The sequence below is a fragment of the Phasianus colchicus genome, chromosome 8, assembly GCF_987193195.1.
Source record: "Phasianus colchicus chromosome 8, bPhaCol1.hap1.1, whole genome shotgun sequence".
Classification (NCBI taxonomy): Eukaryota; Metazoa; Chordata; class Aves; order Galliformes; family Phasianidae; genus Phasianus; species Phasianus colchicus.
In genome coordinates this window covers 7,872,362-7,889,322 of record NC_143443.1, presented here as the reverse complement: position 1 = coordinate 7,889,322, position 16,961 = coordinate 7,872,362, and the positions used below count along the sequence as shown (strand labels likewise).

At 39.7% G+C, this 16,961-nt stretch overlaps 2 protein-coding genes across 5 annotated transcripts in view; one reads left to right on the top strand and one right to left on the bottom strand.

Annotated features, from left to right (window-relative positions):
• Window positions 1-16,961, top strand: part of CCSER2 (coiled-coil serine rich protein 2) — a 160,424-nt gene that overhangs the window by 12,187 nt on the left and 131,276 nt on the right. The window lies entirely within an intron of this gene.
• Window positions 10,418-16,273, bottom strand: LOC116238803 (protein NDNF-like). The gene is made up of 3 exons (XM_031608684.2): window positions 15,899-16,273; window positions 13,878-14,011; window positions 10,418-12,766 (listed from the first exon to the last, which is right to left on the bottom strand). The coding sequence occupies exons 1-3, from the start codon at window positions 16,084-16,086 to the stop codon at window positions 11,418-11,420; spliced, it is 1,671 nt and encodes a 556-aa protein (XP_031464544.2). The 5' UTR covers window positions 16,087-16,273; the 3' UTR covers window positions 10,418-11,417.

Below are 16,961 nucleotides of genomic sequence, written 5' to 3'. Positions count from 1 at the left end.
CCTTTCTCAAGAGGGAGGCAGAACAGGATTCAGATCCTAGAGTGGGTACTCTGTAGTACATTAATATACATGTTTTGTTGATTTTTGTGAAAATTCTGGACACAACTGCTCTGAAATAGCTAAAGCTGATTGCTGATGTATATTTCTTGATATTAAGATAACTAGAAGCTGATAATTAAATAGAGGATTGTAAGAAGACCGTAATTCACAACAGTGCTTCAACTTGGCCTTAAGTATGAGGATAAAATAACCAATATCAGTGGGCTCACTGATGTAATTTATGCATTTAAGTGTACTGTTGGAGCAGTTGTATATTACAAATGGCAATGTTTGAAAATGTGTTTGAGAAAGAAAGTACAATGCACAGCAAGAAATGGAAGAGTATTTGGTTTCTATTACATCCAGGTCTGAGAGCCTGAGGTTGACAACCAGGGCTAGTTTTCTAGCAAGTAGACTTGCTATTTTATATGGAGGTGTTTTGGCTCATGACAGTTTTCTGGATACTTGTTCTATGTTTTAATAGGAGAAATTGATGTAAGGATGCTTTGGAAAACCTGCTGACTACTGGTATTCTGGTGGTAAGGAAACATTGCTAGTTAGCTACTGTGAAAACTTTTGTTATGGAGTTGATAAAACAATGGCTAATCATTAAATCTCCATGTGCTCATACCAGATTGAGTTTCAAAAGCAGCATTCCTGTGTCTTACAAATGAGCTACCACGGCACTGATTCCTGAGCTATGAGAAAATGTTTTCCTTGGTTTACAGGTGGGTTAATATTGGAAATTCCTATGAACAGTGCCAGATATTATTTGCTCTGATAAAGAACAACAAATAAGTTTTTATCTTGTTTGGGAGAAACAAAACTTTCATCTAGATTCAGATAGTGTTTAGGTAGCAAAGGTCAGAATGGTCTTCTTGAATCTTCCTAGTAGTTAAAGATAATATATGAAGTTCCAACATGTTTATCTCTTTCATCATTATGCATTAGATCACAGAGGTGTTTAAAAAGCTGCCTTTTCATTAGTAGCTCAGGTGCTACTCTTGAAATTCATATGATACATGATGAAGGATTAGTTAAGTGAATGATTTTAAACTTCATGAAAGCAGCTGCTGAGCCATCAGGAAAAGATTGCATTTCTTGACTCTTAAACGTCTTTTGTGGGTGTGATTGTTTTCATATTCAGACTGTACTAAGGGCTTTGGGATCATTTTCCTGAACTTTGTTCTATTTGGTTGCAATGAACCAGTCTCCATTATGATGATTAGCTTGACTGGCTGGAAGTCTTAAGAAAAGTTTCTTGAGCTTTTGGAGGGTTTTTCTTCTTCCCCAGAAGCAGGACTTTTCTTCTGGCTTATACCTTGGCAGGTGGACCTTAGGGATGCTTCTGTGGCCTTTAGTCAGGTTGAATTCCCAGTGAAGCAAAGCAGAGGCATGTGGTGCAGAGAGTAAATTCCCCTCTGTTAGGGGTTGCACAACTAGTCCTGAGGGGAGCTGCATCTGAAGTGACTGTGCGGCTATGACTAACAAAAGGGAAAGCATCTCAGGTAACTAATTGGCTTGCCAATGGGTAATTATTTAATATGTTCTGCTACAACCCATGGCTTAAATCTCAGATTTGTTGCAGTAGTTGGGAGGTAAATGTAAATAGTTCAGTCTTTGAAAAGTCTGAATTGAAATTGTAGCATGCATGTAGACATCTATCTTAATTGCAAGAAGAAAGTGTAATTAAAAAATCTAACCTGGAAAAAATCTTTTCGAAGGATTTTGTATATGTTAGTATATATAGTGGAGTGGGGGCAATCCTTGGTAGAGTTTATATAGCTTTCAAGATGACATAACTGTAGTTTTACAGAATGAATATGGAACCTAACTTAGTTTACAAATACATTCCTTATGTTTTCTTTCGCTAGCAGTTCTAATAGCTATGATTTTTATGAATGTAGGATTTTTAATCTCCCACTGTTTAGTAGAATACCTTGAGATCCTCAGGTTAATGCGTTGTGTGGGAAGTCTTCGCAGTCTGGATCTGAGTGCTCATGTGAGTAAGAACATGGGATCAGTCTTTGTTGCTTAGTCAGATGAATTGGTTATGTGCATAATGTACTTACGCTCTGACTGTTAATTGTAGCCTCATGTTTACTCAACATTACAAGGATGTTGTCTTAAAAAGCCATCTGCAATTAATCGTTTAAAAAAAAAAAATGATTTGGTACATATTTGCTATCTGATGTAAGCTATGTATTTTTTTTCCCTTTCTATTGACAAATGAAATAAATAAGCTGTTGCAGGAGTCTTCTGTAACTCTGGAAAGTAAATGTACCTCTAATAGTTTATGATGGCTTGAAATCAGCCTTGGTAGAAAGCCTAAAAATTCCTGCTTCCTGTTGAAAGCACATTCAGCACACTGGGACGCATTTGTCTGGATGTAATATGTAGAAGGTCTACTTCTTTTTTTATTTACACTAAATTTTCAGTGATTCCTGTTATTTCAAACCACATACACCCACACAGCTATGGTTGCTTGGAATCTGTCTTGACTGGAATATATCAGGAGTAATTGGGTTGGTATGCCATCTTTTGTTGATAATTGGAAACTCTTGGATCTGACACAAGAAGCTAACAAATTCCCTGTACTTAGCCATATGTTTTAGAAGTTCTTGCAACAGCAATTTTCAGGTCATTTGTCTAGCTGGAATTCGAGAAGAAACATATGGCTACTGCCCATGTCCTGCCTTAGTATTCTAAAGAGTATTCTTTCATAACTAAAAAGAGCTCATTAACTGGCAAATTATTCATAGACCTAGCTGGAATTGTACCAGATATGCACGCAGTCCTGGAAGGATATTTTGATACCTTATATTTGGTATTGTTTGGGCAGAGATGTTTCTCTTTTCAGTAAGACAAATGAAACACTACAAAGCAGTTAATCTCACTTAAACTGAACTGTATGGCAGTTTCACACAGAATACTTTTCATGTGTGATAAAGAATAGAAGAGAAACTTGCTAATAAAGAAATCATGGCTTTAGCTGTAACTTGATTCCTGATGAGCTGTGTAAAGCTATCGCTTATAGTCAAGTAATTAAAGTGCTCATATGCGTAGCAAAGATGACTATTTCTTAATTTTAGTGGATACATCTGCTTTAAGACTGTTCCAGACTCCAGTTTCAGAGGTCCTTTGTATAAAAGTTAAAATATTCTCTGGTGCCACCTAATGGTAAAATTATACAGTTACTTGAAACTGAGAATAAACAATGGGTACCCACCACATTTATTATTGCAGCAAGATCTGTCAGGATCAGTTCTGTGGCCTGAATACATATATGTATATACAGCAATAAGATGGCTTCTGAAATAAATTGCTTCCAGTCAAAACATTTCATTGTCAAAGGAAAAAGTACAGTAAAACTTTTACTGCTCCTTCTAACTGAACTGATCCTTACAAGGTTTGGATACAAGCCTGAACAAAAACAGTTAGCCTTTAAATCAAAGCTGCATTCTGAAACCCCTAATTTTGTAGAAGACCAAACAAAGAGTGCAGTATACAGCTCTCTTACAGAGACCTTAGGTTTGTCTGGATTTTTTCTTGTTGCCACAACTCTACAGTTTCCTAGTCCCAGCTGATTTCTGGGAATCTGGAAGATAACCCTCTGAAGATGGGAAATACAGCATGGATTTGTGGCACTAATTCCACTCCTTTTGTACCACTTGTGTAACATCTGTCTCAGAGCAGTTGTACTGTCTGCACTTGGTAGCTGCCTGGTGACCATGCTCCTTTGGACAGGCAGCATGCTGGAGGATGTGCAGTGGTACCTTGTGTCCCAACAGAACCAGGAATGGTGTGAGGCAGAAGAGGATGGAAGACAAAACTGATCCAAAAACTCTCTATGAAGCCTTGTGAGTTACTCAGGGGGAAGGTTCCTATAGATGAATCATGGCCTAGAAGGAGTTTTTTTTTTATCTGCTTGTAGTAATGCTTAGGAGAAATGGATCTGCTCACTCCTGTGAAGGCTGTATCTAATTCTTTATTTCCATTCATTCTAGTTTCATCTTTTCTTTATTCATCTGCTTACATTTAAACAAGCTTGAGCAGTGGGATGTGAGCTTGCTTTCAGATTTACTGTAATGCCACTGCCTTGCAATTGCAATTTGTATATGCTTTTCTTTGAGAGGGATGCAGAGTTGTATTATGGGGAAGAAAATGTAACCTCCTACTCATAATGAAGTAAAAAATAGATGTGAATATTTTGCTCAAATCTGCAGAGAAAGAGCTGTCATGGGACAATAATAGATATAATTCTTGATCCTTGTAAGAAGCTAGTGGGTGGGACAGCGTAGCCAAAAGATGTTGCGAAAGAACTCCTTAATTATTTCTCAGTCCTCTGGAAAAGAATGTTCAGTATGCACTGACTGATCAATTCCACTATCACACATTTTCTGAATACCTGGTTAGGATGGAATTATCATTTGAGGCAAATAAACAACAATACCCTAGAGGCAGTGAATGGTTTTACCCAAATAGCTGAAATATTGGATTTCCTGCCAACTTCTGACTCTCAGAAGGCTATTAAAATAATGCAGTTAGTAGTTACTCATCAGAACTAACTGTGCCCAGCATGTAGGCTGCTCACTTCTGCTCTAATGTCTTGTTCTAAACAGACTTACAGATGTTTGGCATGTTGTGAATCATCTTTTGCTCTTCAGTCCTTCCAGGAAAAAACGGTCCTTGCGAATAAAAATGACTTGGATGAATAGGAGTTCAGGTATCACTTCTAGAGAAGCTTAATTGCTGATGAAGTGAAGTCATTTATTTTAGCTGGGGAAAAGTTGCATTTGGGATTGGAAGATAATCTTTTCTGCTAGTTATTCTATTCTGGGACAAGAAGTCCCACCTTCTTTCTCAGAGCTCTTCAGGATTGAGGATCAGTATGTATGGATAGCATGAATAAAGTAGAGATACAAGTAGCATTTTTTTTTCCATTGCATAAGCATGACTAGGGAGGAAAATATGGGTCAAATTATTTGCAGATGCAAATTGTTGTGGCTTCATTGACTTGCAGACATTTTAAAAGATTTTTGCCCAGTAATATATGTGCAAAGCACTTCTGATGGTTTGGCCAGTTTGTGAGTTCTCAGTCTCAGCTTTTGCTGAGACTTCTTGCAAATATGGCTTTCAGAGGATTGTGCCACACTACAGAACCAAAGTTTCTGGCACAGTTATGAAGCTAACTGTCTGAATACAAATCTTTTTTTTTTTTTAGGCTAATCCACTAATAAAATTGTTTCCTTCTTTGAACTGTAGATACTCATTCTCTGTGGATGGGTTGTGGATTGTTCTTGTCCTCAAAGGCACTGCTCACAGTCAGTGCTTAATGTTGGTTTCCTCTTCATTGGGATTCTTCTGTGTGGAAAAAGGTCAAAGAATCTACCAAGATAAAATCTCCCCTGTACAGAGTAAGCATCCAGAACTCTTCTGCCCGTCTCTGTAGGGAAACTTTCTTCCTGCTTTCGTGCTCCTTCATAAATCTGTGGCTGATAATCCACTGTCATGGTGCTGTCAACTCTGAATTTTTAACAGTATTGAAACTGGTCCCGAATTGTGATGTTGATCTCCCAAAGATACGATTAAACCATTTGTTCCCCAACTGGATTGTATAGAATGGAAGAAAGTGGAGGAAATTCTCTTGTTATGGAGATTCAGTGGCTGAGGCATGAGATGAAACCTTGGCACTGTTGCAGTGAGCATCGACAGTTCTGCTCATCGCACTTCAGTCACTTTAGCCCCATGGGGCAAGCCTGCTGGGAACAGTGAGCCAAAAATGCTGTGTATGGTGTTGGTATTTTCATTTCTTTCTGAGGTTATGGAAAGCCTAACTCTGACTTGGATGCTTCTAGTTTCTTTTATAGTTAATTCTGAAATGTTTATTGATTTGTTTTTATGGCAAGTTTTTGTGCTTTCTGCTTACACAGCTTTCCAGTCAGGTGTCACCTGTTCTCAGCAGCCTTGAATCCTTCTTTGTTAGAGGTTGGTCATTTTGCTAGTGGTTCTTCTTAACCATACTGCAGTGGCATGCCTATCCAGTGGGACATGGCAGAGAATTTTTCTCTGCATCTGTGTGAGTAAAACCTACTCAAATGGCTGGCCTAAACTTTTTAATTAATCTGGATTGCAGTACTTAAGTTGTGCAGCTGAGAAGAGAGGAACAGAATGGATAGTTGTGGTTTAGCTGCAGCCTCACCTTCTTGAGAACATGGCCTAGGAATAGAAGAGATGGACAGTGTGTTAAGTTCACTATGGTTCTGTGTTTTTACTGAATATAGCTGATCTGTTAGATAGGAACATCAGTTCCTAGAAGCAAATCCTCAGGTTCTGGTGAGGCCAAATAACCAGTGACCAACATTCCTGGAGCACCAACACATCACAAACTGGGGTCTGTGCTGGATGTCTGTCAGTGTCCCAGGGTGGTGGTGTGACATGAAGCCCTGGCAGGAGCTGAATCCCCACTAAGAAGCATTGCAGGTGAAAAGCAACAAGAGCACTAAAGGAGAAGACAGATGTCAGAGGGTGCCTGGGGCTGATTATGCCTGAACTCATCTGTGTCTGTCCTTGGTGCTGCTGTATCTGATTTGTAGGATCTTTGACCTCTTTAGTGGTGGCAGTCTAACTTTTCAGAGGCACTGGAAACATGAGTGTTAGTCCTTCCAACAGATAACTAGGGATTGTTCTTCAACTGTCACTTCTTGTACCTTTTAGTTCTAAACTTTAAAAAAAAAAAATCTAGTAAGCTCCACGTATTTTCTCCTACTTATTCTGCCTTAATAACCTTATCAGCAGGATGCTTGGCTTGTGAAATGTGCTGAAATATTTGCTCCTAATAAGCCTTATCAAATAAACCCTTTCCCCTTCTCATGCAGCGTGACACTGCCCTCTCGTGCTTGCAGGCCTTGGCTGCAGCACGGTGTTTGATGTGCTGTCGGGGATGCTCAGCCATCTCCTCCCAGCGTTGGTTGCCTAAGTGACAGCAGCTTGTGCCAGCAGCAGTTAGCTCAGAGTCCTTTCGGCTCTTCCTCGAGTTGTGTATCATGTTTCTTTGCAGAAGAATTCAATAAGAAAGCGATGTACTTAATGTTTGAATCTTAAGAAATGTAGCTGGTTTTTACAATGTTATTAATGCTTTTGACAGATTTGCCCAGGAAACAGGCAAGCACATCTGCTATGTCTTTTACTACACTGATGTGTTGATTTCACAACCTACTGAGTGCAAGATAGGCAACAGTAATGGTTAGCTGTGTAGCCTTTGTTCAGCTGAAACTCCAAAGATAAACATCTTTTTTAACCTGTTTGATGCTGAGGGAGTCTCCATTTACCAAGTCATCCCTTCTTTTTTCCCTAAATGCAAGAGAGCTTCCATTTCTTTAACAGTCCCTGAAAGCCTTTGGCATTTAGGGCTCACTGTTTTGGAGTGCTGACAGTGTTTGTTATTTGATTTTTAAAGCCTTGTGCAAAAGCGCATCTGGCCTGGATGTTTCACAGTAGCAACCTTCATAAAATCTATCCCACTAAATTAAAAATCTAATAGTAATAAAGACAAAATGATGTGTGTGCGTATATATATATTAATACCTCAGTTCTCAGTCTCTGAAAGCAAGTCCATCACTTGAGACCAAAATATCAAGGCTTATTACAAGTTACTGAAGCTGGAACCAAGGCTTCAGAATCGGGAGGCATCAGCCAGAAAAAAAAGCCTTGCAAAGATAGAGATAAAATAGAAAAATATTTTATTTGCTCAAAACTGTGAAAGCATTCCTGAATCTATTTGTAGGAAGACAGTGAACCAATTTTTAACAGGTTACCAGATCTACTTTAAAGAGTATTTGCATTTGTTAGGAAATCTGAGTAACACAATTCACTAAGTGGGTTGTTAAAGAATGCAGGAAAAGGAAGAACAAAAGAGATGATTCTTAATATCAGATAAGTAACTCAAAAATGCTGCCAGCTCTTGAAACTGGTGACAGTCAATGCTTTTAGGTAGCAACGTATTTCAAAGTATAGAATTTAGATGAGATACTATTATTGTCTGAAGTTGTTTGGAAGCTTCTAGCAGTTGGATGAAATACTGGAAAGTGAAGAGCTGCCTGCTGTATTGGTTTGTCATGCACAGGCATACACAACAGTAGGTTTTAAAAGCCCATGCTTCCATAGTTCAGACTGACTACTGCTGTCTATAACTAGAATGCAGGAGGTGATGTAAGAGCCTGAGCTGACAGAGAAAGAAGTACATGTGAAGCCTGTTTTCTCATGTTATGTGTCTTGCTCTTGGTGGCAGTGACTGCAGTTTGCTATGTGGAGTGGTGGTTTAGAAAAGGAGCAGTTCAATTTAAAAAAAAAAAAAAACAACTTGGGAATATATGTGTGACCTCAGGCTTTGTTTTCAGCCATGACAGGACTTGAGGTTACAATAGCTAGAAGCATGGCAATTGTGACCTACCAGGAAACACTAAGAAAAATACTTTTGCCTGATAAAGCTTTTGAGGATTTAAATAATTCAGAGGATCCACAAAAGCAGAGCATATCTGTAGTAATTTTCTCCATGAAGAAAAGTCTGCATTTCCTACAACTCAGATTGAGAGACAGACAACATATTGGAAGAATTGATAGTAGCTTAGGACAGGCTGGACTGAAGGAACTGAGCTTCCACTGAAAGGTGGTGGAAAGTGTAATGGCAATGTGCCTTGGGAAAGGATTATGGTGAGGCTGCAGCAGCCCAACACTATTCGGATGGGAGACAGATTGGGTGGAAAGATGACAAATAGCTCTAAAAGCAAAAGGGCTTCTGGATGCTGACGGCAGGAAGCTGCACAACAAGCAGTTGGTAGGGGCAGGAACACTGTTACATGGAGCCTTTAGGTGCTGTAAGGATACATCTGAGCCTTCAGTACCAGAACAGCAGTGAGTGAAGTGGCACCTGGCTTAAACCTGAGCACCCAAGAGCTGCTTTGTAGGCAGGCTGTAAGCATGAGTGAACTAACAGAATCTCTGCAGGCTGGTGCATGCAGGTGCACACAAGCGGAATCACAGTGGAGAGGCCAATGGAATGGAATATTCCCTGCTGCTCCTGGCCTCTGTGCTACAGACCACGCCTGGATGCACACATGGGCAGTGTGGGTTGTTTCCTTGGGCGCAGGCTGCCTGCTCTGCTTATAACAGAGATGTTTGGTTTTGGCAGAACAGCATGTTCTTCTCTACAGCCCAGCTGTGTCTCCTGTGAACAGGATTTCTGCTTGTACAGAAGTTGGGGTGTGGGGTGGCAGCTCCTGGGAGTGAGAACCCAGCAGCAGCCCTCTCACCTGTGGTCACTGCTCTGCTTAAGTCATAGCCAGGGCTGACAAACCAGAGTTTTGCTGAGAAGTCTTAAGCCAGCTATGTCATGAAGGGCGTACTCCATACACCACATTCTACTTCTTAGTAGAGGCATGGGCATTAGGCAGGGTGCCAATGTGCCTGTCTCCACCCAGTGACATTTTTGTGATAAAGACGTAGAGGACAAAAGCAGGGGTTAAATGCCCTGATTGTCTAAGGGCTGTAGATGAGCAGTATTTTGTATGTACAGCTAAACTATCTTCCTGTTCTTTCTCTCTTATTATTCTGGTTAATAGTCACTTGTCAGACTTCTAAGTGAAGTTTCCCCAGAATATAAATGCCTGAAATAGAGGAAGGCAGAAAACTTTCAAGACGTCAAGTGACTTCTGTTGCTCTTTGAGCTCAGACTGATTTTGGCGGGAGTGAAATGAAGAGAAGGCTTGCCCTGGAAAAATGCAATGCAGCTGCCAGTGCCTGTAATTAGCCAAAAGTCCTATGAAGTATAGGAGGAGGTCAGAACATGGCTCCTGCCACAGTGCTGCTCAATCCTGAATGCCAGCATGAATGTAAAGCCTGGTCAAGGCCTGGATGTTGCTGCTAATCACATGGAAAGGCCAGAACCCTTCTGGGACTAATGAGTCTGCTTATGGACAGGATGCACCATGCAGAGACTGAGCAAACATCCCCTTTAGCATGATGTTATAAAGTCTTTGGAGTAGGAAATGTTTAATTGCTTGTCTATATGCAGAGGACAGATTCTGTCCTAACTAAGTGCCTCCAAGCATGTTTGGAGATGATAATTATTCAGAGTAAGTTACAACCTTGATCCTGGATAGCAAGTGAACTTCTGAATTGTACAGTAGTGGAATTAATTGCTTGTTTTTGTGCAGTATAATTGCAGAGGAAAGGATTGCAGGTGAGATTTCTCCAGCAACCTTTGGGTCAGTCACTATATTATAGCTCTTTATACATAAATTTCAGACCTACCAACAGCATATGTGTAAAGTATTTCCTGCTGATAATTGAAATTCAACATGTGTTCTTATGAAGACTTTTATTTTTTTTAGTATTTTTTCGTACTCTTTTGTCATTTGATGAAGGTAATCAAGGAAGCAGACAACAAAAAACATGTTTGTCAGGCTTTGTACTACAAATACTTCTTCCTTCTTGATATTTTAAAGGAAAACCACATTTACTTTTTCCTAAAGCAACACGTTCATTGATACAGGCTGGGTTAGGGATGTCAAGAGCAAGTACATGGCTCTCAGGAGTCACACAGAGGTGGATGTGGGCTTGATAACAGAGGTTATATGTTAAGAGGAAAAAAACAAAATCACTTCCGTGGCAGAATTACTTTTTTCTTTCCTCAGTGGGTAGCAGCACAGAACTGTTTGTATGCTCCCAGCAAAACTGGATTCAGAACTAGTCCTGGCCCAAGTTTTAGCCCTTTCTAAACATGAATATTTTCTCTATAAAGATAAAAGTCAAGCTAGCATGCAGGTAATAGAGAAGGTATTTCAGCTTGCTTTGCTTGAGCTGTAGAGCTCTGCCACCTTGGTAACAGTTCTGCAGACTTGATTTCTTCCATCCCTGTTAACTGTTCAAGCAGTGGGGAAGTTTGATTATTCCAAACAAGCTTGGCTTAGGGGGTTTTTCATTTCCTCGTTAGCTGATTGATTTGCACATGGTGGGAAATGGGAACTTAAAAATAATGATGCTCCTTGAGAGGTTTTTCCCATTTTGTTTGTTGGACTTCAGAAGAATTTTGGGTAACCTATCTCTCATGGGTGCCACTCAGTGTATTTTATTTCTGTGTGCATGAATTAATTTCATGTTTATGATGTCTCAATGAGGCAGCTGAGGGGAGGAAAAGAAAACGCATGCAGGAGAAGATGCAAAAGTGTAATGGTTTGAAGATAATCCCTTTGCAGAACACCATGGCTTTAGAATATTTTTGTTGATGTGTATTAAACTGTATGGGTTATGATACGGATTACCCTTTGTTTTGGAAATAGTCTTCATTCACTCATTTCTAAGTGTCTCTGGAAGAACCTTCAACATTTTTTCCTTGTCTTCACAACTTTGCTGTGATATCTGACAGGGATGCCAGATGGCCCAATGAGGTAAATGTCAAACAAGTAAAGTGTCCCTGCATCCAGCCCTTTGATAGTCTCTGTGGTGACAGCTCGCTGGAGATTTATGTCATAGAAATACTTGCACAGCACTTTCTCAGACTTGTGCCGAGATTCAGGTCCAGAGCATGTGTCTGTATTTTGCAGTTCCACCCAGACTTGATCTTCTTTGATCCTTTTCTTGTACACGCAGTACTTGCTCTGCTCTTGTGTTCCCAGCCAGGCAATGGTGACAGAGTTGCAAGTCCTCAGTTTACTGAAAGACTTGATTTTTAAGCTCTCTGGAAGAAGTGGGAATAAGGGCTTGTGGAAATGTGGGGAGACCTGCACTTTCACAGAAGAGTTGGATTCCTCTGTGGACCTCAGCTGCACCAGGTACATGTCCAGTGGCTTTCCCTTCAGCGACAAATACCTCAATCCCAGAATGTTTTCTGATGCCACTATTTTACCATTTTTTGTTATGTGAACCTGTACTTGCCCATGGCACAACTGAAAGGCAAATTGTACTTTCTTGTGCCTTGCTTGGTACTGCAGACTATACAATTTCTGTTTTTTCCCATCCAGGACAACCTGAACTGCCTTCCCATCTTTCAGCTTCATCACCTTAGGTTCAGGTTCTTCTAGAGTTCTTGCAAATGTCCCAGTGTAAGCAGCACTGGCATTTGTGAGGAGATTGACAACGAAGACATCAAAATAATATTGAGTGCTGGGACTGAGATTGGGCACTGTATACGTGTTCTTGGTACCCATACATATCTGCCTGACTTCCCCACTGCTGGCTTTGTTGATGATGCTCAGTTCACTGTCTGATAATATCATTACCTGCTGTGGTTCGAGAAGGTATGGAGAGAGAGACAAAGCTAACGTCGTTGGCATTTTCATTCCAGAGAATCTGATTGCTGTCTCAGCAGCACACAAGCTCTTATAATTGTGCTTTTCATTAACTAGAAGACAGTACTGGATGCTTTCTCTGTGTTGCAAGGCGGAGGGACTGTGTTTCCATGTTAGAGTCACTGTTGTATGGCCAACACCAATAACATCTATGCGTGGATCCAGTGGAAGTTCTGGATAGAGGTGCCCAGACGTTGTGTCAGTTGTTAAGTACACAGTGATGTGTGTGTCACGCTCGGTGGATAAAAACTCTAGCATATAAAGGGCAGACTGAGAAGACATACCCATGTAAGTCTCTACTGAATTCCCCTTGTAGTTAAAAATGGTGGATATGCTTGTAGCCTTCTGGAATTTTGAGATGTCCTGTGTATTGAGATCACCTGCAAGAAAAAGCAGAATTGCAACTTCTGCATTAATATACGTTGAGCATTGCTTAGGTTTTGTTGTTCATATGTTAGAGAACATCCTGCTTTCTTCATTCAAGAAAATAATCATAACTAAAAATGCTTTTTTGCTACTAGCAATTTATTGAAATAAAATTTGAGTGACTTTTTAACTATGCTTATTGTGGAATTATTTTCATAAAGACGATCATTATAAAAACAACTTGCAAAAGTCTTGAACTTTATCGTTCCTGGTGTGCCTACAGTTCTCATCTCCCTCTAGATTTCTCTTAGGACATTTTATTTCAAGGAGATTCGTTTTCCATGAAAGGAGTTTTCTTTATATTAGATTTTTGTGGCTGTTTTTCTATGAAGAGAGAAAGCTTATTACTGTAGAGGAACTTTATTTAACTCCTCAGTTGGGTATACCTGTCTGACAGTTAAGAACTTGCTAGTGGAACCTTGCAAATTTCTGATTTTTTTTTGAGAATTCCAGAAATTATTAAAAAGAATGGAATTTCCTCTTAGGCTAAACTGTGCTTAATGCCTACTATTGTGGTAGATGATATTTTTTTTAGAAATATCAAGTGGCTGTATCTTCTGCACATCGATTAGAAAAAATCCAGAAAGTGACTGGTTCAAATGGCTTAAACCACAGAGAAAGAGCTGAGACAGCTCTTCACTCAGCATGGGCTGATTGGAAAGCCTGCCTCGTTAATGCAGGGAGAAGAAGGATTTTAGACACTCCATGGAGATCAAGGGGTGCAAGCAACATTTTCCAGTGTGAAAATGTTACTGCTATCAGTTTAGATTCTTCACAGGACACAAGTTTGCAGGGGGAAAATGGAGTAAGTGCAAAGAGCTTATGAAGTAATACAGAACTGTGTTCTCAGATACTTTTGAGTTTTTGACTTGTATAGATGTAATTTTTAATCTACTTTGGCAAAATCCGGTGAACTGCAAATTTCACCTGTGACAGATTCCTCTGATGCCCATTTACAGAAGGAGCAGTATGATATTTAAGCCTGTAAGGAAGTTTGTGTAAAAATACTACTTACTTGTAACTTATACTTTCTACAATTCTTCTCAGGTAGGCTGAAGATCTTACCTTGTGCTGCTTTCCCAAGCAAACTTGCTGAAGCTTTGTGCACAAGTATGCTCCACTCAATAGGGACATCACAAGGGGTCACTGTTATTGTGAAAGGTACAAGGGCTCTGTCTTCCTCCAAAACAAAGTAATACCTGTAAATGTGGATAAGAATCAAAGGAAGAGCATAAAGAAATTCAGGTTTGTTTGACACTCACAGGAAGTGTACCTTCCTTGATGTGGTCGCTTCAGTGTGGATAGAGATAACTGCTCTCTTTTGAGATGCATCAGTGCAACAAGCTAGGGAATGTCTGAAACTTTCATCTGCATCTGCAGGAAGAACATGCACTGTGCTTTTTTCTAATCCATCAGTTGTTCCTGGAGGTTTTGTCCACTTAGCACAGGCAATATTTTTCCCTGGTGAATTTCAGTACACTTCAGGTGAATACTGTCTCAGTACTTACCTGTTTATTTTGGATGATGAATGTGATAAACTAATTACCTTCTTGGCAACCACTTGTTGGCTAACTCTAGGGAATGTGGTACTTTTTTTTTTTTCCCCCCTGGAATTTCCTGACTGGAGTTCCACAGTGACTCTTAAATAGCAAGCTCCCTCACACCTTCTTGCATGTTTAGATACAATGATTCTGATCAATGCTGCTTTCAATGGCAATTTCAGATAACTCTGTTCTAACCAGTTTGCTTTGATGACAAAAGCTGTGGTGTGTTAGTAGTATGAAGGAGCATCAATCTACTCAGTAAATCTTCTATTCCTACTTATTTACAGTGAAGTCTTGTTTTCTGTACCACCCATTATCTTTCTGTTGTTTCTGTAAACTGTGGCTGTATAGAGTCGCAGGAAATGTTTGGGCACTGGTAGCTCACTCTGCAGTTAAATATAGACAACTCATTTTTGTTTGTATATTGAAAAGAAAACCTATTTATTATGAACAGATTACATCAGCGTGAAGGTCTGGATTAATTTCAGGATATGGCTATTTGTTTGGAGTTGACCTTCACTGGAAGCAGATTCACATTCTCAAGTCTTTTATTATAAGCCAAATCTTTTCATCTTCTGGTTTCCTGTCTGCATGGTTCTAGGCTTCATAAGGTTCTTACTTGATCATGCTGAACTGAAGGGTTTTTGTTTGTTTGTTGTTTGCATGCTAATAAGAATTTTCCTATTATGTCACAGAACAACAGTGAAATATACTGCTCTCTTAAATTTAAGTGCCTATTTTCCTTTAAAAGGGAGAGCTAGTTTTGCTTTTTTTCTAAGCGTGTCACATTATATAATATGCCATGTTCCAGTTTCTATGCAATGAGTGTTGAGAGAGCAGAAGTCGTGAAGCAGGGGGTGAACCAGATGGCTCAGTGTTCATGAAAATCGTATATGCTGATCCACTGGTCAAAGGATTCTGATTTAAACCACCTGAAGTGTATATTTTCCTAAATAGGCTAATTAGTTTCTCTCGTGTTTAATTGAGAATATCAGCTGTTATATCTATGTTGTGTGTATGTTCAGCTATGGTGGAAAACTGCAAGTATTTTGAATCTAACTTCCACATGACACTCATATTTGATCTTAACAGGCTTATAGCATTGTTCAACTAAGACAGTTCTAGTATGCAGTGTGCAAATTGATGCTTTATAATAAGAGAATTCTGCATGCATTTTACTGATCTGGGGGTTGCTAGTTTGCTAGATAAAATTCTTGTCTTTTACAGTTGCTGTAGGGAGGCTGATGTTTCTGTGGTTCAGAAGCCAGACTGCTCATGCAGCAACTGATTGCTGCTGGAACTTGCCAGTTCTGTATCATCACAGAAAGCTGCCTGGAAAGAGGGGGTCATTCCAGATTCTGGGCAAAACAAGTGTACACTGGAAGATGCTTTTACTACACAGGTGTCTCAGTAAATCCAGTAGACATGTCAGAGCTATGCAGGCACACAGCAGTTCGTGACTTGGATTGTTAGTGTGTGGCTGCTGGTGTTGCAGGAAAGTACATGAGAAATGGACTGACTGTGTGGCTCATCTGTGCTTACCTTTTAGGGATATCCTTCAACAGATGAACTGTAGTTTCCTTACCATCAGCAAGAATCAGGGAGTGGTAGAAATTGAAGAGACCCCTCTCAAAGCTCTGTTGGGAAGTGGCAGTCGGTGCTTTAAGGGAATGACACAGGCAAGCAGCTGTGAGAAGGCAGAGAGGCAGGTAAAACCAGACACAGGACATCTTCAGTACTGTGAAGAGAAGTGGAAATTGTTTTTTTAAGGGAGGAAATAATCAGTGATGCTCCTTTTATTCTTCCAGTGATATTTACTGTTACAGCAAGCCAAGCATTTGAGCAACAGTCTTCAGATTGCTAAATTGCTTATAATTCAGAAGTATTTTAGACTCTGCAAAGATTTAATGGTGAAGCTGCTATGAAGTCTTTAACTGTAAAATCACATATATGTAGTCAATGTAGCGCAAGTGCAATATCATGCCAGAGAATAGCTTTGCTACCGACAAAACAAGTGGAGAAAATTAAATTATTTTTTTCCCTGCTTATAGAATTCATCTAATAAATTTAAAGCTGGGTTATCTGTATCAGGAATGTGACTTCTGACCTTAAAGGGGGGTCCCTCTACCCCAAACGTACCTTCTGTCAGAAGTCCTCTTATTTTTTTTAATTCATACAGATTGTAAATCAGTCATGGCAATAACGATATGTGAAGAGGAGGATCAAAAGAAGTTACTCGGAGCTGGATGAGATCCTGTTCTGTGAAAAGTGGTAGATCCTGATAACCAGTCTTAAACTGGTTCTAAATAGATTGTAAGTTCTTTGTCTATCTGATTTGGAAGATAAATATCTTATTGTGGGAAAGATAGATAAATGTAGCTGGATAAATCATTGTGCATTAGACATGTCTTTCATAACTGCATTGCTTCCAGGCCATCGCTACATCTGCTGCTCACTGGAACCATAACAGTTCTATAGTTTTTAACCATATCGGTATCAAAAATCATATATGCCCATCTCCTTTTGCAAAGAGGCTTTATTGTAAGCTTCAAGCATTTGTAAGATATCTAAGCTGCTCAAGTATTTCTAGAGCTCACCTGAAAAA

Coding starts and splice junctions, on each gene's coding strand:
- LOC116238803 (XM_031608684.2), bottom strand. CDS start 16,086: ATGTCCTGTGTCTGGTTTTACCTGCCTCTCTGCCTTCTCACAGCTGCT. Junction 14,012..15,898: donor TTGAAGGATATCCCTAAAAG/GTAAGCACAGAT, acceptor CCACATTTACAG/GTATTACTTTGTTTTGGAGG. Junction 12,767..13,877: donor GCTTGGGAAAGCAGCACAAG/GTAAGATCTTCA, acceptor TTTTTCTTGCAG/GTGATCTCAATACACAGGAC.